At 48.0% G+C, this 27,404-nt stretch overlaps 1 protein-coding gene across 2 annotated transcripts; it reads right to left on the bottom strand.

Annotated features, from left to right (window-relative positions):
* Positions 1 to 1,863: 1,863 nt before the first annotated feature.
* On the bottom strand, positions 1,864 to 26,911 carry HDAC1 (histone deacetylase 1). Of its 2 annotated transcripts, XM_075909039.1 has the most exons (15): positions 26,750 to 26,884; positions 21,799 to 21,952; positions 21,261 to 21,373; positions 19,580 to 19,697; positions 15,414 to 15,488; positions 13,901 to 14,039; positions 13,138 to 13,279; positions 10,899 to 10,991; positions 10,487 to 10,595; positions 10,182 to 10,322; positions 8,383 to 8,491; positions 8,144 to 8,274; positions 7,113 to 7,265; positions 4,159 to 4,207; positions 1,864 to 3,394 (listed from the first exon to the last, which is right to left on the bottom strand). In XM_075909039.1, the coding sequence occupies exons 3-15, from the start codon at positions 21,333 to 21,335 to the stop codon at positions 3,367 to 3,369; spliced, it is 1,362 nt and encodes a 453-aa protein (XP_075765154.1). In that variant the 5' UTR covers positions 21,336 to 21,373; positions 21,799 to 21,952; positions 26,750 to 26,884; the 3' UTR covers positions 1,864 to 3,366. The 2 variants fall into 2 exon arrangements, with proteins under 2 accessions (XP_075765154.1, XP_006117612.2); XM_006117550.4 differs by lacking the exon at positions 21,799 to 21,952 and having other exon boundaries at positions 26,750 to 26,911.
* Between the last annotated feature and the right edge of the window lie 493 nt (positions 26,912 to 27,404).

The following is a 27,404-nucleotide window of genomic DNA, read 5'->3' as shown; positions in this document are numbered from 1 at the left end:
TTTGGGATGCTGACAGAGGGCCCCAGAAGGTGGGGCACAAATTACTGTTGTACTTTATTTCTAACTCTAGTAACACTTGAGTACATCTAAAGCTAAGCCAACACAGGATTGACCATGCAGAGGGAGTGCAGCTTGTTAAACTGTATTTAGGGTTAGAGGGAGCTTACCTGTCCCTGTGACAGGGCTCCTGTACTTGATGACATCTACTGATTGTTTTAGGACTAGGTTTAAAAAGTGATCAGACCAGCTGGATTGATAGACAAAGCTTGTAGTGACTTGACTTGTGACAGGTCTGGCCAATCAGTGGGAGAGAAGAACTTGGTAATTTAATTTAGAGCCTATGAGGCAGGGAGGTAAACATTTCAGAGTCAGATCTCAGGCAGAGATTAGGTGGCTTGCCCAAACTCACTGTGGGGCCTGCTGAACATAAGTGAAGCCTCCTCCATTCATATATAAGAAGCCAGGCTTTTGTTGTAAGGACCTAGAGCAATAATGCACCTTTTAACTTTTTAAAAGTTCACTTTGCAGAATTATATGCAGGCTAAAGTTTATGGGGGGGGGGGGAAGGGAGGGTCTAAACATTTCTAAATGTCAGATTTGTCAAGTGGGGGGAAGACAGCAATGCACAGTTATGGACTCTCAAGATGGACTGCTGCCTGTAAGCACTAATGAGCTGGAGTGTGCTATAACATCTCTGTATGGCCATAACCCCATTAGGGTGGAATATTCCACCCTACATCAGGGTTATGAGGCTAAACTAGACTGATCTTATAAACAAGCTGCTGCTTCTAGCTTGTCACAGGCTGAGGGGATATTCTAAACATTTGATCAGCAATAAGATTGGGTGATGAAATTGGCATTGCAAATATCACTGATATTTTATCCATATCTTGTCTAGCAGAATTAAAGTGAAGGTGGCATTTGCCCCTAGAAACAGGGTGCAGCTGTGTCTTCCCAGCTGGGCTCATTTTGAAGATCATGTCTTGTTCTTACACATGGAACACAGGATGTGCTAGAGGGTTAACCATGACTGAATAGCTGTGGCAGCCATTTTGAGATCTACTGAATCAGAGGGAGACTTGAATGCTAATGCTCACAGCACAATATGGGTTGTGGTCACTGTCTCCTGCCTTGGAAATAAGGGAATAAATGAAAGGGAGTCCAAAGAATTATGGTCCATTAGCGCTAGGCTTCTGATGAAATAGGTTGCTGCCACTAGGGAAATACTAGTTCATGAACCTTTGTCTCACTGTGCACATTACACAATACCAAGTAGGAATCCTAGAACTAAGTCAAGTGTAATAACCCTTTGATTTTGAGGTGTTCCTAGACTTCAGTTGAACTACACCTATGCCTGACCATTTTTCCACTCTCTTCCAATTCTACCTGCAGTAGCTACCTCTTCATTAAGTAGCAGACTCAAAATAACTTTAGGAAGGACTAAAACAATTTCTAAGCAATGAGAAGGACTTGACCTAGTCCCTTCCCCAGGGGAAATAAAAAACCAGGTGTACTCCACTAGTCATGAGGCTACTGCTGCATGAGAACAGCTGTGAGCTGCTTACATGGGAGCAGGGAAAAGAAATAGCCTTGCCAGGTGAAGTCATGGTTTACCCCATTGCAAATAGACCCAGTTATTGATTAAAGGAACAGCTGAAGAGGCCCATACAAGGCTCACTAAATTACATGAGCACCACAGATTTCAGTTGTGCTATAGATGCATTGGCTTCAATATAGGACCAATGGGGTACAGAATAGCAATGCTTCAGCTGCAGACAGTGAAGTTTTTCTAGTGATTAGCACAATTCAAGTAGACACCCCCCCCCCATGTCCTCTGACCACAAAGGGAACAATTCACGCCAATGTAGAAATGTACCTTTTATTACAAAGATTTTCAAAATAAAAAGCATCTTTTAAAAAAATCACAATATATTTCCCCCCAGACACAATGATCTCTCACTTCACATGAACATATAAGAGCAGGAGGAGCTGCAGTCAGCTACTAGAGATGGAGAAGTGTACTTAAAAAAATAAAACATTTAAAAATAACCTGTGTTAAGTTAGCAGCATTACAGTGGAGTTGAAATCCTCAGCAGGGCTGAGTGGGAGGTCCAGATACTCTGGTGGAGAGAGGTATCCCCCTGAGACAGATGACCAGCAAGTGAAAGCAGGACTCAGTGAAGCATTTCACAGAAAGCTCATCCCATGCTCAGTTCTGAGAGTGGGATGCAAGGTAAAGGCCAGTTCTGTTCTCAAGAGACGGCTGGAGAGTGCTGCTGTCCCACAACAAAGACAATGGCAGGTTCAGCGGATTCCCCCCAGTTACCAGCCTGGACAACAAGGAGAAAGGGCCTATCTAAAAACATTTGTGCTTCACATTGGATGAGAATTTTCAGCAAGTGTCACATTGCAAAGAGCCCAGTTGACAATTTGGTCTTTAGAGGGCTTGGGATTTCTGTAGTGGTTTCAAGCTAGGACCTGGGGCAGCATTCAAAGCATATTATGTCATCACAGTGGGGGGGGGGGGAAGCAGGAAGAGCTAAGCAGGAGGACAATGAGAAGTAATATATTTCCCCCCCCCCATTTGGGGGGGTTTAATATATGAAGAGAAATATCTGAGCCCTTCTCTCTCATATGAGATGTATAATGCTGCCGCACAAACTTGACTTAAAGGGTCGACTTGCGAAAGTTTTAAATAAAACATCAGCTAGCTGGCAGTTTTCATTTTGTGCTATCCAGATCTGTACTTTACAGCAGGGCACTTGGGTTCATACACCAGGGAACTTGACAGATTTACTTCCAAACTGCTTCAACTCCTTCCACAAATCCACTGCAGGTAGACAGCCAACTTTATTCAAGAACTGCATTATTTGACCCTGAGAACTGGCATCAGCTTGCAGTTACTGATTATGGTGTAAATGGACTGAAGATCATAGGAGCAGTTTCTCTCACAGGCATACTTTGGGAACTCAAAGTTCTTCCGCAAAGTTTCATGGCCATATTTCCACCTGACCCGAAAGTCAGATACTATTTCTACTTAAAAAAAACAAAGTCAGTATCATTCTCCAAAGGGCTGTTATTTCAGAGAGAGGAAAATGATTTTTTAAAAACACACCAGAGGCAGTGGAAGGCAAGAGTGAAACCTCCCTGCCGCTAATTCTGAGTCCATCTACTCCTCAGAATCCTTCCATCTGTTCTCAGCGGAATGCAGCAAGGAATAATTTACAGTTCTTAAGTCATTTATATATTTATATAGAAATATATACAGAAACATATAAAATATAAATCCTGTGGAATGGGAGGCTACCAGAGAAGCAAAAACGTATATAACTATGTACTGAAAGGTACTGTCCCGCTGCAGTCATCTTAGGCCGATTTAGTCTCTTCCTTTACCCTGCAGAACCAGGAGCGGAGAGTGTGTGTTAGAGAACAGACAAAGATGGATGAGATTATGACCAAGCATGCTTACCGGGCAACCGGTTAACTCGTCACATCCCTAAATAGCACCCTTCGGCAGAGGTGAAAGTGGACCAACAGGAACCAGCCGCCAGACTGGCTCTCACACAACCAACTTTTTGCTCCCGTTGGCAGCCCTGCCAGTCGGGTCTAGCACTGCTGCAGCAACACTTTGATGTCCCTTTTGCCCCCCATGTTAAAAACACTGGCTGCCAACCAGGGAGAGTGGAGGAAGCAAAAGGGGCAGCTGCCCCAGGGCCCAGCAATGCCAGAGTCCTGGGGCTCCTGACTTCCACTGCTTCAGCCATGAAGGGGGTGGAGAGTTGGTCTGCCCCAGCCCCACCTGAGCTCTCCCTCCCCCTCAAGGGCACCAGGACCAGTGTGCCCTGCACCAGGGAGTCCTGCTGTCTACTTCTACCCCTGCCCTTAGGTCCTGTCCTAACAGATGCACTACTACTCACATGACGTTGTACACACACTGCAAAATATTAAGCATTTCTCTAGTACCTTTCATCGAAGGACCTCAACATGCTTTACCCAATGGGGGCTTTGGGCAGTCTCTACAATTTACAGATAAGAGAAATTCAGGAGTCACCTGCACAGAGCACCTAGAAAACCAGCCTGCGCAACTCCCAGGTACCTAAGTCACAATGCATCCTAGGGTAGGGAGGAGAAAATCCATAAGGCAGAAGTAGGTCTCACCCTTTGGGTTCTGCTTTCTCCTCTTTGGCTTTTTCCTCTTCTTTCTCATCTAGAAAAGAAAAAATCCCAAATAGCAAAGAGGCAGAGAAATAACCATTCATCGGCCTCATCTGGCAGAATGAGAAACCAGCGAGGGAGGTCAGATGACATTAGAAAACACCGGTGAGAAAGTCACTTTCAAAGTTACAGTAGAGGAGAGGGACAGATTATGCTTCTCTGCCTGTGTGGTACAGAGTTTGGAAACCACAGAAACCTTCAGGTAAGCTACACCTGAAGCCAGTCTGCAGCAGCAACCTGTTCTGAGCCACTCATGGCGCCCTGCAGCTCTGTACTCTGTTGTCCTCCAATCTGAATCATAAATCAGTACAGTAACTCCAGCAGTCGTCCCAGCAACCAGATAAGAAAGAAGAGAACAGCAGGCAGACCGCTGTTGTCTCAGGTCTAACTCAGCCACAGAATACTTTTGGGCGGCAGACACACGGATTTCTGCAAATCTGGACACTGGCTGCATCGAAGCAGATCTCAGGGATCTGCTCAGGTTGGAGCCTTTATGTAGTTGTTCGGAGGACTCCGCTAAAGGGTCACATCATTCTAGGCTGGTTCCATGCCTGGTTCTCTTCGGAATAGGTTAAAGCTGTCAGTGTCCCAGGCTGCATCAGCTTGTTCAAGAAAGATTAGCCACTGATCGGCAGCACTCTACTCACTCTGCTTGAAAATAACGGTCACCAATGCCTTGTGGATGAAAGCGATGTCGGAGGACCCCGTCGTGCCAAGCCAATGCAAAGGTAGCTAGGGCAAGTGGTTAGGCACTGGGATTCTGAAGCCTATAACCCCAAGGATGTGTGTGTCTCCCATTCCCAAAACACCTAGAGCAGCGATGGGTAATAATTTTTTGCCGGGGGCCACTTCGGAAATTTTTGAAGTGGCCCTGGGCCACACAGGAAGGGGCGGAGCCAAGGTACTTCCAGGTTTCCCACCCCCAGACAATGTTTGGTCTGGGGGTAAGGGAGTGCCTTTGCCCCCCCAAGGTGCCCATGCCCCTGGCATGGGAGGAGACTTCTCATGTCCCTCTGCCCTAGGCCAATTAGGGCCTGGGGAGTGCGTGAAGCCTTCTCCACTCTGCGCCCACCCTGCGAGCAGCGTGTCAAAGTGCCACATGCTCCTGGCAGGGCCGGAGGAGGCTTTGTACGCTCCCCCACCCCCAGGCCCTAATTGACGGGCCAGATCTGGCCCGCAGCGGCCCTTTTGCCCACCCCTGACCTAGAGCCTCACACTAAAGCTTTAGCTGAAGGATGATCATTAGGCCTGTTGCAGCTGAGCAATGAGGGCAGTCTCAAAGCAATGAGCACTGATTTCCCCATCTTTGTGGCACTAGATGGGATGGTGACTGTGACGTAGTGGGGGTACTTGCTGGGCTGTGGTGACCCCTGCTGTCTGGAGCAAGACCCAGCAGGGAAAACCTCGCTAGGCAGAGGTAGTGCCAAACTTGTTGAACCAGTGGCCAGACACCCCCCATGGAGAGGAACAAAGGAAGGTGGAATGCTGCCCTGACTGGGGGGCAGGGCTGGAAGGGAATTTAGTTAGTTACTGTCTGGGAGCATGGAGGAGAGCCTAGGGAAAGAGGCTGGAGTTTAGGGGCCCAGTCTCCCCCATCTCAAGGGGGCCTGAGGCATCCTAGCCCAGCTCTGTGACCAGATTACATCTGTGCTGTGCTGTATCCTGGAGAGGCAATAAACTTCCTCTAGTCCACCGGCTGGTGCAGTCTGTTTGTGCCATTTCGGGGTGCAGGAGACGGGGGACCCCAACGCGCCGTCACAGTGACACAAGGACAGAATTTACCCGTTGCCAGACCAGAGCGGATGCTGGTAAACCTACTGTGACAGACAGCTGGCTAAGCCAGAGCTCCGCCACTACAGCCTGGCTGAAAAGGCCACTTACAGCCAGCTGAGCAAGCCCAGGCCTGAAGGGCTAATGGAAGCAGCTGTGGGCCTCATTAGCCAGGGGCTAGATAAGGCAGCCAGAGGGAAAGCGGAGGGGGAGGAGCCAGGGAGAGCGGTTAAGTGTGTGTCTCCCAGCCAGGAGAGGTGCTGGGGAAAACCAAGCTCCGTAAACAAAAGCTGGTGGGAAGTTGGCAGGGTGACTGCACAAGAGAGGGCCTCCTGGTGATTTGTGGCTGAAGAAGGGGTTCCAGGGCAAGAACCCTGCCACGCTACCTCACCGAGAATCGGAGAGTAGAGTCGTCTTTGGTCGTGGGAAAGACGATTCTTCCCCAGCCTCAGAACCACTGGAGCTCTTGTGGAGAGCACACCAGACACTGCTTAGAAGGCGAGGACGGTTAGAAAGGACCACAGACCTTGCCACGGTTGTGTGGTCTCAGGTCGCACTTTAAACGCTGTCTTGCCAAAACAGCTTCTCCCAGACTGAGAACCCCAACCCGCTCTTCCCAGATTACATTAAGCACTGTGCTCAGTCCCAGGTGTCTCGGGGACGTTGTTTCTCTGTTAAACAACCGATAAATGGGATTTTACATCCCTAGATTGTGCAGGAGGTTAACTGGTTAAATACAATGGCTAACCAATTAAGGGCTTGCCTGGTCGGAGCGTCCCCCGCCTGCGGTGCAACCGGCTGCTTGAGCCGGGCCCACAGGGAGCTGCTCCAGCCCCCACCAGTTAACTGGAACCAGTAAGTATCAGCTGTTAAAGTTACTAGTTAACCTTTCACATCCCCAATGCGATCCGGGTTTAAATTTAGCAGCTCCCTGAAGGTTCCCATTGAAAGGGATTCAAAACATGATCTCCCACACAACAGTCAATAATCCAAAAGAGGAATCACAGAAATGTTAACTCCTGCAACAAAACCACAGCTTTACTCATCCCTCACATTACTTAGCCCTGTATACAGGACCGGCTCTAGGGAGCAGGCCAATGGACTGCTAGTTCCAGGTTTACACCTACCTTTCTTCTCCTTCTCCTCCTCCTCCTTCTCCTCTTCCGTTTTCACACGCTTTGCCTTCTTAAAATTGGCAACATTTTTGCGACCACCTTCCCCTTCATCTTCAGAATCCGAAAATTCTTCATCACAGGCTATTCTCTTGTCAGCAGAGCGCACTGAGAGCAAAGGAGAAGAGGTTACCTCAGTCACAAGGGAGTCTTTTCCCCAGGGGTCCGTAAGACAGTAAATGGGGCTATACGGAATGCTCTTATCGCGCCAAGAAACTTTACAGCTGCGCGGCAACAATCCTCCTGGAGATTTCTCAGTGTAACAGTTATAGGTGCCAAGGATTAGGGTTACAGCAGGATGCCTAGAGCTGCCAGCACAAACAGGTTAACTAACTTCACACTGAGAAAATCTGACTCCCAGACTCGAAGGGCATAAAACAGCCTGGGTAGACGCGACTGTTTTCACAGCTAACGGGCAACTTTTGCTAGAACAGCAGGAGCTGGTCTTCTGGCAGCATGAACCGAAGGTACAACTTTCAGGGTTTTTTCGGTCATTTCCCCATGGGCAGATCTGGCAATAGTTCAAGCTCTACATTATATCCGGATTCTTCCGTTAAGAAGTTATCTAGCAACAGCACTGGTTCGCTGAGGCTACATCTAAACTGGCGGCTTCTTGCACAAGAACAGTGCTTCTTCTGGAAGAATTATTCCTCTCCTCACGAGGAATAAGCCCTCTTGTGCAAGAGCTCTTGTGCAAGAGGGCAGTGTAGACCGGCAACATCAATTTCTTGTGCAAGAAACCCCTACGGCTAAAATGGCCATCAGAGCTTTCTTGCGCAAGAGCGCGTCCACACTGCCATAGACGCTCTTGTGCAAAAGCACATGCCAGTATAGACGCGCTCTTGTGGAAGACTTTTTGTGCAAGAACCCTTCCACAAAACAGTTCTTGCGCAAGAAGCTGCCAGTGTAGACGCAGCCCAAGCGAAGGCTCAGCAGCCTACTCTGCAATCAGGCAAGGTAACCTATCCCCACAGCTGGGCATCTACTTGAAATGCGTTTGTCAGGGTCCTCTTCATCTTCATCTCCACTGTCCTCCTGCACAGCGTCCTCAGGAATCGGCTGCATCTGGACACCAGGGGCATGAGGGAGCATGCGCAGATTCTCAAACAGCCGTTGCCTACGATCAGCAAAAAAGAAACCAGAAATCCCACACACGCTGGTAACCCAAGAAAGGATGAACAGAAACAAGCCCCCAGGCTTGCTAGCGGTAACACACACCACTTACTTAATCTTCTCAAGATACTCATTGGTGTTCTGGTTGGTCATGTTCGAAGGGCTGATGTGGAGCTTAAAGTCAGGTCCAAAGTATTCAAAATAGTCATTATATGGAAGCTCTGCACAAAGATCAGAACACAAAGTAACCTGGATTAGTTCCTGGGCTGCTATCGAAACAGCAAGTGTCACATTAGTCTCATAACAGATTAAAGCTCAAGAAGAATATTTCCTTTCGGGGGTGACTGGCGCTCTCCTGGGTTGAAATGGGATGCTCAGAAAACAGTGGGGCCAGACACTAGTCACTACTTTAACCCCCATGAGTGCCCACAACAGGCCTTTTAGTTACAATGAGATGACAGGACACACAAAACATTGTGGCTGCGTCTAGACTGGCAAGTTTTTCCACAAAAGCAGCTGCTTTTGCGGAAAAACTTGCCAGCTGTCTACACTGGCCGCTTGAATTTCCGCAAGAGCACTGACTTCCTACTGTCTGAAATCAGTGCTTCTTGCAGAAATACTGTGCTACTCCCGTTCGGGCAAAAGTCCCTTTTGCGCAAAAGGGCCAGTGTAGACAGCTCAGATTTGTTTTGCGCAAAAAAGCCCCAATCGCGAAAATGGCGATCGGGGCTTTTTTGCACAAAACCGCGTCTAGATTGGCCACGGACGCTTTTCCGCAAAAAGTGCTTTTGCAGAAAAGCATCTGTGCCAATCTAGACGCTCTTTTCCGCAAATGCTTTTAATGGAAAACTTTTCCGTTAAAAGCATTTGCGGAAAATCATGCCAGTCTAGACGTAGCCACCGTGTTGTAGGGGAAAAGTGGTTTCTCATGAAGCATTAAGGGCTAGAATACACCACGTGTGCAGCAGCAGCTCAGAGAGCTCTTAATACAAGAAAAGTTGGCAGCTAGTGAAGCGTCTCAGGCTATATCTAGCCCGTGGTCACCAACCAGTAGATCGCGATCTACCGGTAGATCTTGGAGGCTCTAAGAGTAGCTCTTGAGCCCTCTCTGAACTGCACGCCTGCGTAGTACATTTACGTTAGATTTCCTCATTTAAGGAGCAGCTATTCACCAAGCAACAGCACAGGTGAATAGCTGCGAGGAATGGTGGGAATTTTTTTTTTTTTTTTTAAAGTAGCAGTATAAGGATTGGGGATATCAAGTGATGGAGAGGAGGAGAATAGAGAGGGCGGGGCTTCAAGGAAGGGGCGGGGCGGTAGATCTTGGCTGGGTCTGTCATTTAAAAAGTGATCTTGGGTGTAAAAAGGTTGGAGACCACTAGTCTAGACTATATCCCTCTGTCAACGGATGCAAATCAAGCACGTTGAAATTGTTAATGCAGCCGGGATTTAAATATCCCGCACCTCATTAGCATAAACATGGCCACCGCCTTTTCCGAAATGGAGCTTTTTAGGGAAAAAAACAGCAGTCTAGATGCGATCTTTTGAAAATACAACCCTTTTTCGAAAGATCCCTTATCCCCCATAAAATGAGGTTTACAGGATCTTTCGAAAAAGGGCTGTATTTTCAAAAGATCACGTCTAGACTGCCTTTTTTTGAAAAAGCTCCGTTTCGGAAAAAAGCGGCGGCCATGTTTATGCTAAGGAGGCACGGGATATTTAAATCCCACTTGCATTTGCAATTTCAGTGTGCCTAATCTACATCTCTCTGTGGACAGAGAAGTGTAGTCTAGACATACCCTCTGTCTGCTTCACAGGTCTCCTACACCTACTCTGAGCAATTTAATTTCCCCCAAGCTCTAGGACGGTATCATTCAGGATTGGTGTCCAACGCTACCATAATAGTCTTACCATTTGGAATTTCTGTGTCCAAAGCCACAGCAGTCTCGTAAGTCCAGCATCTAGCCACGTTGCGGATTGTGTAGCCACCCCCTCCTAGCATCAGCATGGGCAAGTTGAAACTCTTTACGAACTCCACACACTTGGCATGACCTGCAGCACAGGGAATGGGACGAGGTTCATAGCCTCTCTGGATGACCGGACAGTAAGCTTTTCAACACTGATCACACCAGTCAAATGCCACCACATATAGTATATTTTAGACTTAAGACCACAGTCCTGGTTGGACTGCTTTGCTAGAAGCACTGTCCTCTTACCTTTGATGGTGAGATTGAAACACCCCAGCCTGTCCCCCGACAGGGAATCTGATCCACACTGCAAGGCAACTGCACTGGGCTGGAACGTCTCCATCACTTTAGATATGACCTGGACAAGAAATCCGTCGTTACATGCTCCCCCGGGACAAGGTCACAGCAACACAATGAAATTAGTGTCAGCGGCCGACATGGAGATATTCCCTCACGCTTCAGTGGCTGCCGCCTCCCCCCACTCCCAGTGACACTGAAGCTTCTTACAGATAAAAGTCTACAAGTGACTGGCTGTAACTGTCAAGCAGGAATAAACACTAGGGAATCTTATAGCACAAAATTGCATCCTCCCTCATCAAAGTGTCGCTAGAAAAAGGCAAAGCAGAATCCCAGAGAGGCTCACTCAGAGGAACAGACTCACCGGCTTAAATATTGCCTCGTAGGACTCATCGTCAATTCCGTCCCGGAGAGGATAGTTGACAGCATAATACTTGCCTTTACCTGCACCAATATCCTAGGTGAGAGACAAGAAAAACCACAGGTCACCAGAGACCAAACACCAACATACATACTATACGCCAACTTAGAAAGTCTGGAATTCTACCAGGTCTATCAGAAACTAAGCCAAGGCACTTGGGGACAAATGGCATAAGCAGGCAGGATGCCAGCGGCTTCAGAGGATGAGCCGTGGGGTAAGTGGTACATTTGGCCTTTGCATTCAACTGATCAATTTAGAGACCAGGGTTACTCAACTTTGGAAACCCCAGGGGCCACAATGATACTCACAGCACATTCAGAGGGCCACAACTGAAGTGTTGTTGCACTGACATGCAAATATATATGCAAATAGCTTCTTTCACACTGACGGGCATGAGTACAAAGATTAAGTCTTAGTTGCAGCACTGGACCCAAATGGGGCAAGTGTGAGCCAGTCAGCACCCCTCAGGCTCTGCCCACAAGGCTAAGCAGCCAGCACTTCCCACAATGCCCCAGTGCTCCCGGCGCCTCCTCCCCGTGGGCTAGAAACACCGATACCCTGAACCTGTCTGTTCCAGCCAGCGCGTCTGCTTGCGTCTTTCAATGCTCACCCCGCCTGGGAGATGCCTCACTGTTGGAGCATTTTCCCAGTGGAGGCCATGTTCAAAGGACCCCACCTGTGGGCCGTGTGTTGAGCCCCAGGTAAACCCAAACTACACTGCGGGCCACAAAGAGGCTGTGGGCTGCATGTGGGCTGTGTGCGGAGTAGCCCTGATTTAGACGTTACATAGCAAATGGAGGGTACTGTGAGGTTATAGTCAGGATAGAGTAAAACACTGCACTTTGCAATTCTACTGACATGATGGTCCTAGTCCGAGCATCTAGTCAACTGTTCAACTGGGTCAAATTGGAGTCACAAGTTCAAAGGTAACTTGACGCTCTCAGCAAGGCACATTAAAAAGTCTGAAGAGGTGGGCCCTGTGTTGGGTCCTAGTTACAAGCCAACAGCAGTCTCAGAGGAAACAGGTTTCAGAAGCAAGGATGCTCTACTGAGACTACTATGCTGCTTGTCCTGGAAAACTCAATCCCAGGACTGACAGCATCCTGCTAACACATACACTCTCTGAGCCTGTGAGTTCTCAGCTGCACATTTGCTAGCAAAACCGGTATGCAGTGCAGATCCAGCAGTGCTGCGGAACAGACAGATTTTTACCCTCTCCTGTAGTAAGAAAACAGGCTCCAAGATTCAAGTGCCAGACTTGTGACCGTTGGCAGAGCAGAATGTGAATCAGGCTGGAGGCGGATGCCAGGTGGAGCCCGCAGTATTGACAGCTGGATGAACCTTACAGGAGTCTAGTTTTGATATTTTTTACATTAAATATTCTCTCTCTCCACAACCCACTGCCACACCAAAGCACTTGACAAAGAATCATTTCCCTCATTGCAGTAGCATGGCTGCCTCAGGGATCAAACGCGGCAGGCAGCTGCGAGAACACACCACCCCGTAATTTAGTATTGTCACTGCCTGTCCTACACACAACTACAACTCAAGGGGGAATTTAGGTCAGGAGAATGCCATGACTCTAGCAGGAATCTGATCATGACCCTAGGCTTAACATAGCTCTTCTCAAGAGGTGAGGATGTTGTGGCACTGTCAAGAACCACAAGCAAAAAGGGCCACAGCAGGGTCATTTGAAAGACAGCAAGCACCTCCAGATCACAATGTCCCCGCGTGGGCTGTGAGGCTCTGCACCAACTCAGAAGGAAGAATGCCACCCGCCGAATCACCAGTCCTAATTCCACAGCCTGAGGTGCTCCTTGTGGGGGAATCAAGGCCTAGCCTGGCCAGCTCTGCATAACTTACCAGATTAAATATGGCACACCAAGATGCAATGTTCAGGGTCCCTTCTCTGACCATTAAGCACAGCACGAGGCTGTCGAGACATTTGATGTCTGGGCATTGTTACTGTATAACAGACAGGTGACCACAGAGAAAAAGCACCCACTCCAAGAACAAACTTAATTGTCACACACATTTCCCATTAACAAAGACGGACGTATTGAGAGAGTCCATCTAACCAGTGAACAGAGAAACAGGGTTTTGGTGAAATTAGCTGGACAGCGAATGAATGGAAAAAATCAAATTCCAGAGGACGTTTTTGCTACGCCTCCCCCATTCTCACCCGCAGATCCCCTGTTCCTGGGAAGTATTCTCCATACTTATGAAAGGACGCGGTCATGACACGGTCTGTGGTGTAAAAGGCTTCCTCCACGCCATCGCCATGATGGATATCAATGTCAATATACAGCACCCTCTGGTGGTACCTAGGATTAAAAGGGAGTCAAAATGCTGCATTTCTTCAGAGTGGAAACTGCCTTCACCAGCAAAGGAAATGGGAGGGACAGCAAAGAACTTGGTGCTAATCCCCAGGCTGTACAGTTACCAACTTGCTGTCTCTCTCTGAAGCCACCAAAGAAAACAGATGTGGAGCACCGACACATGCCATGGCCTGGCTGACAGCAGAACAGAAGCCACTCTGATTTCCTCAGTGATAACGCTGCGGCAACTGATCTCTGAAGGCACTTTCAAGGCTCAACCAGTGAACTGCACATTTTATCTCCAAGCCTTCTAGCTAGAGCTGCCTCATGCCACGAAGTCGTCAGGATGGTAACCATCAGGACACAAATTACAGGCGTGCCAATTTTTTGTGCGAAGGAAGAAGCACTTAAGAGAGATCCCACAGTGTTCCAGGCCTTTCACCTACTGCATCATATTGCAAGTGAAGCAAGCCCTGCTGAAGAGAGGGAGCATTGCAGCAAAAAGAGGTCTGATTAAGCCCTCCTAGTTAGCTAACAGAAAGGAACACCTTGGCAAGAAAGTGGTACGGTCTTAAAGAAAATGCAGCAGAACAGACAAACAAAAGGGATAAGTAGTACTGGGCGTACTTTAGGAGCTCCAAGATGGCCAAGACAATGTCGTTGACGTAACAGAAGCCAGAAGCCTCCGATTTCTTAGCGTGGTGAAGGCCTCCTGCCCAATTCACAGCAATATCTGTCTGTTGCTTGTTCAGCTTCACAGCGCTGGCTGCAGAGAGAAGAACGGCAGAACGTTAGCAAGGAAAGACAGAATGGAGCTTGGACAAGCTCTGGAGAACACAGAAGCAGCATACATGACCCCATGAGGTATCATTCCATATGCTTGTGTGGGTATAACAAAAGGGTGACATTATGGCTCTCTCTCTGTAGACGAGAGATCAGTCTAATGTAGAGGTGCAGGAAGGGGTCTTCTTGCTTCTCAGAGCAAACCTCTATTTTTGAAATTGTTTTGTCCCATTTCACACATGTGGCTCAGAACTGGGGAGCCTGGTTTGAAACCAGGGGCCTGCAGCTCTCTAGCTCTTGCTGGCTTGAGTCACAGTTAAAGTACAGTTTAGTTCTATTTATCAGTGGCCTAAAGAGAAAACCTTTCATGGACAGTTTTCTCTCACATGCATGCACAATTAGCAGCTTTGTTTTGTCTTCTGTACAGATAACTAGGCAAAGGGATCTCCCACCAACACCACAGGCTGCACACAGTTCCAATGACTTCACTGTAACTTTGAATGGGACTAAGGGTCAGGACAGATTAATCCTTTTGCAGGATCAGAGCCTGACAAGAGATCGGAATAGCTACTTTAGATGGGTCTGTCAGTTGAACAGGCATAGGGTTATCTTTTAGACGTTTGAGTGTCCTCAGACTTTTTATTTCAGAAAATAAAGCTAACAGTCTGTAGTAAGCAGCAAAGCTTTTAAGTATATTCCCAGCAAAAGTCTCCAAATGCTGCATTACTCTGTAGCAAAAATTCATTAATACGGATGCCATAACTTAAAATCTATTGGAATCTTTCTGCTTTTGTTTTTTTCTTTCTTCTCACAGACAAGTGGATATTTCGTGGTAAAACAAAACACCTGCTCCCAGGCTGTGGTTACCCAGAGATGGAGCAAATTTTACAACAATAACAAAAAGCAAGATATCTTTAAATTAACCAAGGTTTCAGCAACAAAGAGAGCTAGTGTTACTGAAATAAATCATGATGCTTTCATTCCATACAGAAAAATTCCTCAACATTACCACTGAAGTGATCTTTGGACTTCAAGGTGGGCAAAGGGGCTTCCACGGGGCGGCTTGCCAAGCCTGTGGATCCAGCTTTGCCAATCGAGCGTACAAAGTGTTCCCCCCCAAACCACCAAGGGCGCCCCTTCATGGGCAGCCCGGGGCCACTTCAGAAATTTATGAAGTGGGCCCCTTTTAAAAATTATTGCCCACCCCCGCCTTACACAAAGCATTCTCAGCCACCGACCAATCACAACATGTGAGCCCAATTATTTTAAGGAATCTAGCAATGACTCCAACATCATGTTTCTTTTCTGACAGACACATTATGGACATAGAGGAAGAACATACAATTCTTGTGCTTACCAACAGAACCTCCTGCAGACAGCTGACAAAACTCAAACAGCCCATCAAACACTGGGCAATCTTCCCCAACATTGACTTGAAAAAAAGAGAAATAAAGTATTAGTAGGCCAAGTGTGCACACAAGAAGCAAAACTTATGCTGTAAATCTGACTTAAGGACATAGACTCAGAGCAAATATTTTAGTATCACATATGTAACTTACACATATACACACTAATTAAAATGTTCAACTGACAAGTAGACAGTCCCCCCTTCACTGAAGCCTTCATTGCATCTTTGTCCCCTTTAATCTTTGCTCATCCCACTGCCATTACTGTGACAGCTCACATGAAAAGACAAAATCTGCACTTAAGACTGAAAAGCTTTCTGTTGGTACAGAGAGACGCTGTAAGTGCATTACTGCAGCTGCACTTTGAGAAGAGACTATTAAAGAATAATAGCATTTCGCTTGCACTGTGGATCTTCATTAGAGTTGCACCACCTAGTGGAACAATAAATGAAACCCAACTGTCACATAATTGTGTTAGAAAGCGAGATCTTTAAATAAAAAACACCTCACCAAGTAAAACAAACAACACACATTGTAAACAGGTTTCCTTCACCATGTTGCTAACATCATCTTAGATTGAGACTAAGCATTTCAAAAATTCCGTTCAATTCTCATGAAGTATGCTGTTCATTTACTTTGCAAATACCAGATCTTGGTACATGTAAAAAGATTCTCAATCCTGTAGCATATTTGGGTTGGAAACACTGCAGGGAAACCATTCATCCCAAAGAACTGTTCCTATTAGAAATGTTTACATGATTTTTTTAAAGTTTCAGTGGGCCTGTTTTACAAAAATCTGTGTGTTCTAAGAATGTTGAACTGAACTTTTCCCTTTGTACGTAGATGCAGGACTAGTCTAGCTTGAATCTTTCCAGCATGAGAAATGGTGCCTTCATTCACTTTTTCACTTCCAAAAAGACTAGAGAAAAATGATGTTTGGAGGCTACAGCTGAATAAGCAAGTTTAAGTCACCTCCGGATTTAAATAGAACTCATTTCTTATGGTGACAAGTATCAGAGGGGTAGCCGTGTTAGTCTGAATCTGCCAGAACAACGAAAAGTCCTGTGACACATTATAGACTAACTGTTTTATTGGAGCATAAGCTTTCGTGGGCAAAGACGCACTTCAACATGCATCTGACGAAGTGGATCTTTGCTCACGAAAGCTTATGCTCCAATAAATCTGTTAGTCTATAAGATGCCACAGGACTCCTCAGTGTCATTTCTTATGGATGCTACAAATCAGGAGTCACAATGAAATATTCCAGTCTGTACAACTGTGTGGCAAGTAGCAGGAGTTGAATTGTTCACTCATCAGAGATGTGGGGGAAGCTATTCCTAGCAAGTGGGGACGACTGTCTTCAGTTTCTGCAGACTTAACTTCCCATTATAACAAAGTTAAAATTCTAGCCCTTCTGGCAGCAGCATAATCTTAGACCTCTTACTACCAAGTCTTTCAAAGCAGACAGGACATCAAGCCAGCAATGTGTGGTTCTGGATGGGGAAGAGAAACAGTTCATTCTCTAATAGCTAAAGCGGGTCAGGAGTTTCATATTTGAGATATCCACTAGTAATATTGCTACCTAGTTCTTATTTGGCACTTTTCCTCAACGGACCTCAGAGCATTACACAGAGGGGGTCAGTATCATTAATTGCATTGTATAGATGGGGGAAACTGAGGCACAGCACGACAAAGCGACTTGCCCAAAGTCGCCCAGCAAACCCGTGGCAGAGTCAAGAATAGAACTCAGGTGTCCCAGCCCAGTGACTACTCACTAGGTAAGAGTCCCCATGATAGCACTCCTGTGGAAATCCCAGCTTTCACACCTTTTTCAACAGCAAAGAACAGAAAGAAGACTAGTCTCCTCACCAGGCACTGTCTTTGTACTTGAATGGTGGTACCCCATCACCTCCATCTGCAATCTCTATTTTTGGCTCATAAAAATAGCCCCCTGGCTAGGTGGTGGTGATATATTTTGCAAGCCATGTTAAGGAGGGGATATTAGGCAGAATTGTGAAAGGCCTGGCTTTTGTCTCACCTACCTACGTACTGAACAATTTTCACATTTAATTTCCTTAAAGAAAACCTTTTCCTTGGAAGTATAGTATAGAATATGCTGAGCTGACTAGGGGGAGATCAGTGTGGGTGTTTATGAGCCATTCCACTCTCAGCAGTAAGCAGTTAGGTTTGTGTAAATACATATTTCAGTACATTAAGGCATATTATTTACCACAGGAAGTACTTTGGTACACATTACTCATGGTACAGATTACTCATTCGGCTAGATGTTACACTTAGGTGCCTAAACACCATGTACATTTTGGTTCACAGTTTCAAAGTGCATATAATTCCCCCTCTCGACCATAACTCTTTCAAGAGCGCGAACAGAGGATTACATATACACTTCATAAAAATAAATCTCCATGGGCCAACAATTCTGCAGATTTCAGGAATGAAGAGAGCACACACAAACCAATACTGATTTTAATCAACTCTTAGCAACTTTATTTGTCCAAATCAGCAAGAAACTATAGTTCATTATCTATTACTTGTTGAAAAATGTAAACACAGAGTAGCAGATCGTCTGAAAAAGTGTTTTACATTCCAGAACATGAAAGCTGCACAAAAAAATTTCACATGGAGAAAGACTATCCTTATAGATTTTTAAGGCCAGAAAGGACTATTAGATCATTTATTCCAACATCACACAACAGATGAAGTTGCCCATCAGGTATGACATCAGAACTGAAACAAACAGCACTTTCAACACTGAGGGTCTAGTCCTGAAAGCTCTCAGTACACAGAACTTCAACTGAAGTCCATTTGAATTCAGGGCTTGCAGGGTCTAAATCTTAGAATAGAACGAATTGTGAAACCAGAATTTAAGAATCCAGATTTCTTAATGCTGACCGAACACAAACAAACAAACGTCACAGTTTTTTTTTTTTTGTTTTTTTTACCAGTAAGGATATGAATTCCATAGATCTCTAGAAGTGCCCCTACAAGGAAGACAGTTACCAACAACATATCTTCTATTACAATAGGAAATAGTGACACTGGTGTTTCTAGATTATGCAAATATTACACAAATCTGCATATTCTAAAGATAAAGATCAGCAGGTAAACAGTCAGTCCAAAGCACCTGCCCTCTGCTAAAGATGTTAAGGACTAGTCGACTATCCGACGAGCAAATGCTTTTTAGATAGTCAGTCGACTAGTCAATTCCCCTCCTTGCTGCCTATCATATAGAGGCAGCAAAGGGGGGAAGGGGGAGAAAGGAAGAGGTGGCGTTTCAAAGGGGCACTGCCATGTGGAGCCCAGTGCTATTAAAGTAATAATAAGCCTGACCCCAGGTTCCGCATGGCATTTCAAAGTGGCAGCGCTGCTATGGGGTCAGCGAGGGACTCTGAATCCCCCACTGATCCCAGGCGCCATGCTGGTGCTTCCACTTTGAAATGCACAAGAGCCTCTGCTGGGGACTCTTGTACATTTCAAAGCTGGCATCCACAAGAAGCCCGGAGTCAGTGGGACTTCCCGCTGTCTCTGGGCTTCACAGGGATTTCCACATTCCCCTTTGAAACATACAAGAGTCCCAGCGGGCTCTTGTACATTTCAAAAGAGGAATGCAGAAATGCCTATCGACTAGTTGATGGAAATTCCATTGTCTACTCAACTAGTAAATTAATTGTTAGTTAACAACCCTACTCTCTGCATATCTACAACACTGTGGACAACAGTACTTCTGCTTCATAAGAACTCATCCTTCCAGTATCTGTTAAAGTTGGTCCCCAGAATGTCACTGTTTTTACAACACCTGAACCTTATGTTAGTAGTTGCTTAAGCAGAATACCAGGAGCACTGGTACATCCACACAGTTCTGTTTATAATCTAGGAAAGAACATTAAAGAGCAAGTCAAGGGACAGAAACACACTGGAGGAAAAGTGATGAAGTCTGGCCAAAAAATAAATCTAATTTGTTAGGTGAATTTGAAAATTAAAGAGATAAATTTCATAAGAGTCTCCCTACTCTTTTGACCATCAGCTCTAAGATGTAACCAGGGTTCCCAGAACTACAGCTATTCAGGTTTAAAGCTGCAATGTCATAGGCATAACTTACATCTCTGCATCTGCTTGCTGTACTCAGACATGTTATCAGGGCGAATAGATCTCAGAAATTTAATGTAGTCATCACTATGATACTTGGTCATTTCTTCTGCATTTGCCTTGTGGGGGCGCTACAAAGAGAGAACAAAAGGGTTAGGTGACATATATTCCTCCCCCTCTCGAGTGCCTGCTTCCAATCCCAAATTTATGCTCAAGAATAGCAGCAGCTAATGCCAGTGCTATTAAAGCAATAATAAGTCCTGAGGCAAAGAGGAATATTACAATGGGAAACTGGGGCTTTTTATTACATGCCTAGACATACCATGGTATAGGGCAGGGGTCAGCAACCTTTTCAAACCAAAGAGCCAAACTTCATCAAAATTCAGAACAAGTGGTCTACAAAAAGCCAGTAAAAGAGTGCCCATTTGCATGACTGAAAATATGCAACTTAATATTATTGATAATTGACATGATGACTAATAACAGCATCAATGGAACATTGTCCTCACAGACTTTATTTATTGGGACTTCTGCACCCAGACATCCACAAACTGCACCCACAGAAGCAGGAGTGGCATGCAGGGGGCTGAGGCGTGTGGGAGGTGCAGGCAGCAGGGCAGAGTATATGGGGGGACCCTGGGGCCAGATTACCTTACCTGGCCCAGGCTGGGCTGCTGCACCCAGACAGAAGTAGCTGGACGAGGGTCCAGACCAGGATTGCCGCAGCCAGATCGTGGCCTCCCCTGCTACCTGTGGTGCTGCAGCAGGAGCGCAGTCACCGCCAGCCCCTCCTGAAGCCAGATGGGGGCTGGGCCCCAATTGGGGCTTTACTGGCCAGGCTGCTGCGGCCGGAGCCCAAGTTGGGCCACTGCAGCCGGGCTATTGCAGCAGTCACAGGGCCGCCAGAATCAGGCCACGGGATCTGCCCAAGGAGCACGGCAGCTGAGAACAGACCACAGCAGTCAGATGGGGGCTGGAGCCAGGCCACCCCAGCCAGATGGAGGCATCTGCTGCCACTAACCCCTCTCTCTATTCCAGTTGGGAGCGTGCACACATCCCATACGGAGCACCCTCAGCCAGCCCTTTAAATGAGCAGAGACTCCCAGCTGGCTCTTGCCACAGTGCAGCTGGTTCTTACCAGGGCTCACTGCCTCACTTTCACCTCTGGGTAAGGGTGAAATAGACAAAAAAAAAAGACCACATTGACATGAGGAATCACGCATTTTTTAATTTTTGAATTAATTTTTTTCATTTTAATTTAAAAAGTTGCATGGATTTTGGGAATGGCAAAAGAGCCAGATTTGGTTCCACACTGAATTACATTTGGCTCGAGAGCCATAGGTTGCAGACCCCGGCATAGGGAGTCATGGTATAGGAAGAAAAATGTTTCCCATTTTCTATATAGATTACTTGAACTTTGGAAGCAAAGACACACCCTGCTGAACACAAGATCAGTGGAACTCTTAAATGCAACATCAGTTTCTTTGAATTACCTTCACCCTGCCCTCACCTGTTCTCTGAAAATATTTCCCAGCTGTTTTTCCTCCATATTGCTTCTCCATAAGTCCCCAATAAAACTCACAAGGGTCTGCAGAACGACCCTTTACCATTGCAATACAGTGACATTCAGGGAGACAGATCAAGCGCTTCCATACAAACTTCCTACTTCTCGCTATGCCGGGTCCTATACTTACATATATCTCCATTTTTCTGTAGAGGCCGTAATTCAGCAGGAGGTTGTGGGTCATTCGGATCCTATGGGGTTTCATTGGATGGCCCTGGCCATAATAGTAGTTTCCAACATCCCCTAGAGTGATAAGCATTTGGTTATAGTGGAAAGGAACAGCTTGTCCTCTGAGCAGCGTCACTGACACTGAAGATGACAGAAGCCACGTGTTTTTTATTTTTGTCATTTTCTCTGCTCTGGAGTAATCTGGGGTGCTCAGGCCCACTGACAGGAGGTAGAGGAGACTGTTACCCCAGCAATTCAAAAAGGCCTGGGACTCCCAGCTGTCTCTGCGACAGTGGCTGGAGCACTGGGCTTTTTAAATCACCACCACTCTGGGAAGCACAGTCGAGGAAGAGCTGAAGGGCTGGCTGTCGCAAGCCCCTCCTCTTCAGGAAGCACAGAGCCACGGCTCCCCTCCTTGCCCAGAGACCTGGCAATTCTACCTGCCCGCCCGCCCCTCCCCCCCGCCCATGTATGCATGTCATGCCCCCCAGCCCAAGCACCTCTTCTCCAAGTTCAGACCAACGCTACCACAGTTTCATGGGAGACTGAATAAGTGGATGTCTTGGAAAACCAAGGAAGTTTTCAGTGCAGTTAACAGATGCTGGGGATTGAGGCATGATGAATCAAGGTTGTACCATGCATGGAAAGATCCCACTGCATACAAAACATAAAATGAAAAAGCTGTAGCTTCTGTAGGGCCAAGAGCAGCATGAACAGGCAATACATGTACAGTAAAACTCCATTAGTCCGGCATCCAATGCTCCAGGACTCCTGATGGTCCGGCATCATCAGGAACCCGGAAGCGCTGGGGCAGCCAAACAGGCTTCCCCCATTCAGCTGCTGCTGAAACTGACCAGCAGCTGAATCGGGGAAGCCGGGAGCAGAGCAGCTGGGGTGCTGCCGGGTTGGTCCCGCAGTACCAAAGGACGGCGCTGCAGGACCAACCCGGCAGGACCCCAGCTGCTCTGCCCCAGAGATCCCCGATTTAGCTGCTGCTGAAACAGATCAGCGGCTGATTCCAGGAAGCCCTGGGCAGAGCTGCTCTGCCCGGGGCTTCCTGGAATCAGCTGCTGATCTGTTTCAGCAGCGGCTGACTCGGGGACCCCTGGGGAAGAGCAGCTGGGGTGCTGCCGGGTTGGTCCCGCAGCGCCGAGGGGCGGAGCTACGGGACCAACCCAGCAGCACCCCAGCTGCTTTGCCCCAGGCATCAGGATTCAGCTGCTACTGAAACTGACCAGCAGCGTCAGTTTCACCAGCAGGCTGAATCCAGATGCCTGGGGCAGAACTGCCCGGTTGGTCCCGTAGCGCCGCCCCTCGGCGCTGCCGGACCAACCCGGCAGGACCCCAGCTGCTCTGCCCCAGGGGTCCCCAAGTCAGCCGCTGCTGAAACAGATCAGCGGCTGATTCCAGGAAGCCCGGGGCAGAGCAGCTCTGCCCCGGGCTTCCTGGAATCAGCCGCTGATCTGTTTCAGCAGCAGCTAAATTGGGGATCCCTGGGGCAGAGCAGCTGGGGTCCTGCCGGGTTGGTCCGGCAGCGCCGTCCTTTGGCGCTGCAGGACCAACCCGGCAGCACTCCAGCTGCTCTGCCCCAGGTGTCCCCAAGAGCAGCTGGGGTGCTGCCGGGTTGGTGCTGTAGCGCCACCCCTCGGCGCTGCAGCACCACCCCTCGGCGCTGCGGGACCAACCCGGCAGCACCCCAGCTGCTCTATTGCAGGCATCCCCGATTCAGCTGCTGCTGAAACTGACCAGCAGCGGCTGAATCAGGGACGCCTGGGGTAGAGCCAGACTATCGTGAGGGGGGGCTATGAAGGGTCTGGGGTGGCATCCCCTCCCACCCCACTCCAGACCCCTCATAGCCCCTCCTTCTGATAGTCCGGCATATCTGATAATCCGGCACCTCCTGGGTCCTAAAGGTGCCGGATTATCGGAAGTTTATTGTAGTTGTCCTTTAATGGCATCATCTCCCAATATTAGAAATCTTCTCTAGGGTGATCTTGTGCTAATGAAGATACAAGTCTCCTTGAGAAACTCTGCTGTGTAGCCTCAGCACTGGACTGGAGGCAGGAACTCTCAATTTCTTCAGCCGCCTAAGAGCCTCAGGCAAATCACTTAGGCTATGTCTACACTTGCGGCTTCTTACGCAAGTATGGACGTTCTTGCGCAAGAATCCGCAGAGCGTCCACACTGCCCGCCCGCTCTTACGCAAGGAAATCTACAGTACGGCGTGGTAAGAGAGGGCTTCTTGCGCAAGAGCTACGCTCTTTTATAACAGGTGTAAGCCCTCTTGCGCAAGAGGGCAGTGTGGACGCTCGGCAGGGATTTCTTGCGCAAGAAAGCCCTAGGGCTAAAATGGCCATCAGAGCTTTCTTGCGCAAAAGAGTGTCCACACTGCCATGGGCGCTCTTGCGCAAAAGCACAGCTCACACATGGCAGTGTGGAAGTCTTCTTGCACAAGAACCCTTGCGCAAGATGTTCTTGCGCAAGAAGCCGTGAGTGTAGACATAGCCTTAGAGATCTGCCTCACCTTCGTTATCTGTAAAATGGCAATGCTTCCTGTTTCCTATCTCACCGGTGCACATGGCGCGAACACAGTTAATGCCTGCAATGCACTGTGAAGATGAACTAAAATAATTGGGATCATAAAATAAGATTTTGTATATCAGTGCTTTCCTGTGCATCCAGGCCTATCCTATAGGTGATTCACACTCAACAATGACAAAAAATAAGAGTCAAGTAGTTTCACAACCCCAAACCACCCTAAGTAGTAAGAGAGGCAATCTGGCCTAGCAGTGACTCAGTTGGGAGTATATAATGTTTCATCATGGATCTCAACATTCAGGAGTAATTTTCACTGCCCCTGCAAAGACTGAAGCCTTCGCTACATTTCTCCTTGTGTAGACAGAGAAAAATCACAATTTGCATTGGTGCAGTTTTAATCTGCTTGAAACTGGGGGAGACCGCGGCCTTCCTTGTCTACAATAGAACTTAATGCTGATGCAGTGGTACCAACACTGAGAATTAGGTTAATTCCAAGCATTAACAAGTCCCAAAAGACTTGGAAGATGCTAAAATAACAAGGAGTCCTATGTTACTTTAGGGACTAGCTAGGGAACATATGGTAGAGAGCAATATTTAAACACCACATTAATAACAGTCCAGGAAACTTGCAACTTGGTCACGTGCAACTTACAAGTGGTTTGAACTGGCCAGTCTATCTTGAAGTCTATTTTGCTAAACCAAGTTATTTACCATTTCTTTTCATAAGCAGTGGGAATTCGGTGTCCTCTAAGAGCATGTCTACACTGCAGAAAAGGTGTGTTCTTAATTTGGGTTACTTGTCATGCCCCGGGTTAAAATAGCAGTCAAGACATAGCAACTCTGCTTTTATATTGTGTTATGGGCTCAAGTTAAAGTCTACAGAGAGTCTGGAGCTGGACTTGAGCTATTAACCTGAGTTGCCAGGTCTTCACTGCTATTTTAATCCAAACAACCTAAGTCAAGAGACTTTTTTTTTTTTAAACACTACGTAGACATCCCCTAAAACGCTATTACAAACTGTACTCTACCAGCATGCTAGTCTTTATATTTACTGACCTCCAAGCATTACCTATCCTGCTGAACCAAACAGGTGGAAACCAAGCACCACAGTTTTATTGTTAGGTTAAGCATGAGCAGGTGGTGAGGAGCTATAACACTCACTTTCCCTCACTACCTTGTGATAAAATTACAAATGCCTCATCACCACGTTGTATTTTACAATGCTGTAACTAAGGCCATGTTATCATCATGGTGTAAAAACCAAAATGAATAAAAACCAACACAAATGTCACCTTTGTGTCCATGATGACAAAACCCTAGTTCATCACCTGTGTGTGAATACATGTGCAAATATTGTGCATCTGAAGGGGCAATGAGAACCCCAGACAGAGCTTTCATTCACCATCTGACAATCACTCAGACAGGTACAGCATTCCCACAAATATCACCACCAGAAACCTGTATTTCCAGGAACCCTGAAGGATGCACAAAGTTTAACCTTGGGGCATTAATGTGGGTCACAAATATTTTGATTTTATGTCTAACATGCCTCAAGCGCACAGATCAGCTGTTGGTGACAAGAGAAGTCAGACTTGTGGTATAATGGTAACTGGCCGAACCAAAGACAGCAACAAGTTTTGCCAGGGCTGACCCCCATCTAGCACTCCACTGAAATCAGTAGGGCATTGTGCCCAGGCAGGAGTGGATCTCATTTTGGAACCAGGGCCTAATGTTGCAAGTACTGTATTGAAGAAATAAAAGCCCCGATATATATTTGATGGAGCAGAACACTTAAATAAACCATACTAAGATGCCTGAATGATCGCTACAAATACCTCCTAGCCCCACAATAAGAGGAAGCAATTGCCAATTCTCCCACTGAATTAGCCCTGTTGCCCTGGCCAAATTCCAACCAGGGTAACACCCAACTTTTGGGGAAATGTCATGGAATGAACACACACACAAAACACTGCCCGCCATACCTAATGCCTACACAATAACCCTGGCCACAGAATCTCACCAACTAAAAAAAAAGCAACTGTGCTGACTGATATTACCAGTATAGATCCGAAAGTATTCAAAAGTATCTTAACACCTCCCCACAGACCCTTCTCCAGCAGCCTAGGGCACTTCAGCATCTCATCCTCACCCCCTGGTGAGCCTTCTCCCACACCCTCCTTTCCTCTTCCTTGCCCCCATCCCAGGCCCTGCCCCAGCACCCCTCCTTGCCTCATCTTCCCCTCACTGTAGGCCCTTTCCCAACACTCCCTCTTTACCCTTCCCCAGAACCCCAGATCCTTCCCCAGTATGCACCCATCCTCACCCCTCTAGACCCTTCCTCAGCACCCTCTTCATCCCTAACCTCTCTCCTGGCCCTTCCCCAATGCCCCTCCCCAGCACCCCCCCATCTAACCCTTCCCTCTTCAAGCCTTTCCCCAAAGCCCCCCATCCTCACCCCTCCCCTCACAAGCCCTTCCCCAGCGCCCCCCATCCCCGCCCCTCCCCCCACAAGCCCTTCCCCAGCGCCCCCCATCCCCGCCCCTCCCCCCACGAGCCCTTCCCCAGCACCCCCATCCTTGCCCCTCCCCCCACGAGCCCTTCCCCAGCACCCCCCATCCCCGCCCCTCCCCCCACGAGCCCTTCCCCAGCACCCCCCATCCTCGCCCCTTCCCCCACGAGCCCTTCCCCAGCGCCCCCATCCTCGCCCCTCCCCCCACGAGCCCTTCCCCAGAGCCCCCCATCCCCACCCCTCCCCCCACAGCGCTCCCCATCCCCACCCCTCCCCCACGAGCCCCTCCCCCCACAGCGCCCCCATCCTCGCCCCTCCCCCCACAGCGCCCCCATCCTCGCCCCTCCCCCCACAGCGCCCCCCATCCCCGTGTCTCCCCGCGGGGCCCGGCCCGGGGCTCTCACCGTCATAGTAGTAACAGACTTTCCGCTTGGTCCCCTGTGTCAGCGCCATTTTCCTGCCGCCCGAGCGCACCAAACCCTCCCGCAGCGCAACCGAACGCGCCCCGGGGGCCAAGCACCCCGCGAGCTGCTCCTCCCGCCCCCGCGCGGGGCAGCCGGCCTATCGGGGAGTGGCTTGTACCCACTTCCTGAGGAATAGCCAATGAGAAGTGACGTAGGTCGGGGTGGCGGCATTAGCACGGTAGGTAGAGCGCAAGTGTTCCTGGACTGTACCACTCTAGAGAAGGGGGAGAAAAAGACAAACGGGTTGGCAGGACGGCACCACTCCCGGAGAAGGGGGGGTCTAAACAGACAGGAGTTTACCACTGGTGGAGGGGAGAGGGGGAGAGAGATAAAGGAAAAGTACCATTCCTCAGAGAATGGGAGGGGAGTTCAGACAGAAATGTATCATTCCCCCAGGAGAGGAATCTGGGCTGAAAGGACTGACCTATTCTCACAAGAGGGGTGGTCTGGGCAGCAAGGACTAAACCACTTGACCCCTGCTGCTATGACATCACGTGCCACATGGCTGCACAAGACATTCCCATCTAGATTCTAGTCCCTTGCTAGGGCCAGCCCACAGTGCACCGCCCAGGGGCCAGGCATGTCCATAGGCCTG

The sequence above is a fragment of the Pelodiscus sinensis genome, chromosome 25 (assembly GCF_049634645.1).
Source record: "Pelodiscus sinensis isolate JC-2024 chromosome 25, ASM4963464v1, whole genome shotgun sequence".
NCBI classification, from domain to species: domain Eukaryota; kingdom Metazoa; phylum Chordata; order Testudines; family Trionychidae; genus Pelodiscus; species Pelodiscus sinensis.
The sequence above is the reverse complement of the archived record's forward strand: the minus strand, read 5'-3'. Positions and strand labels throughout refer to the sequence as shown.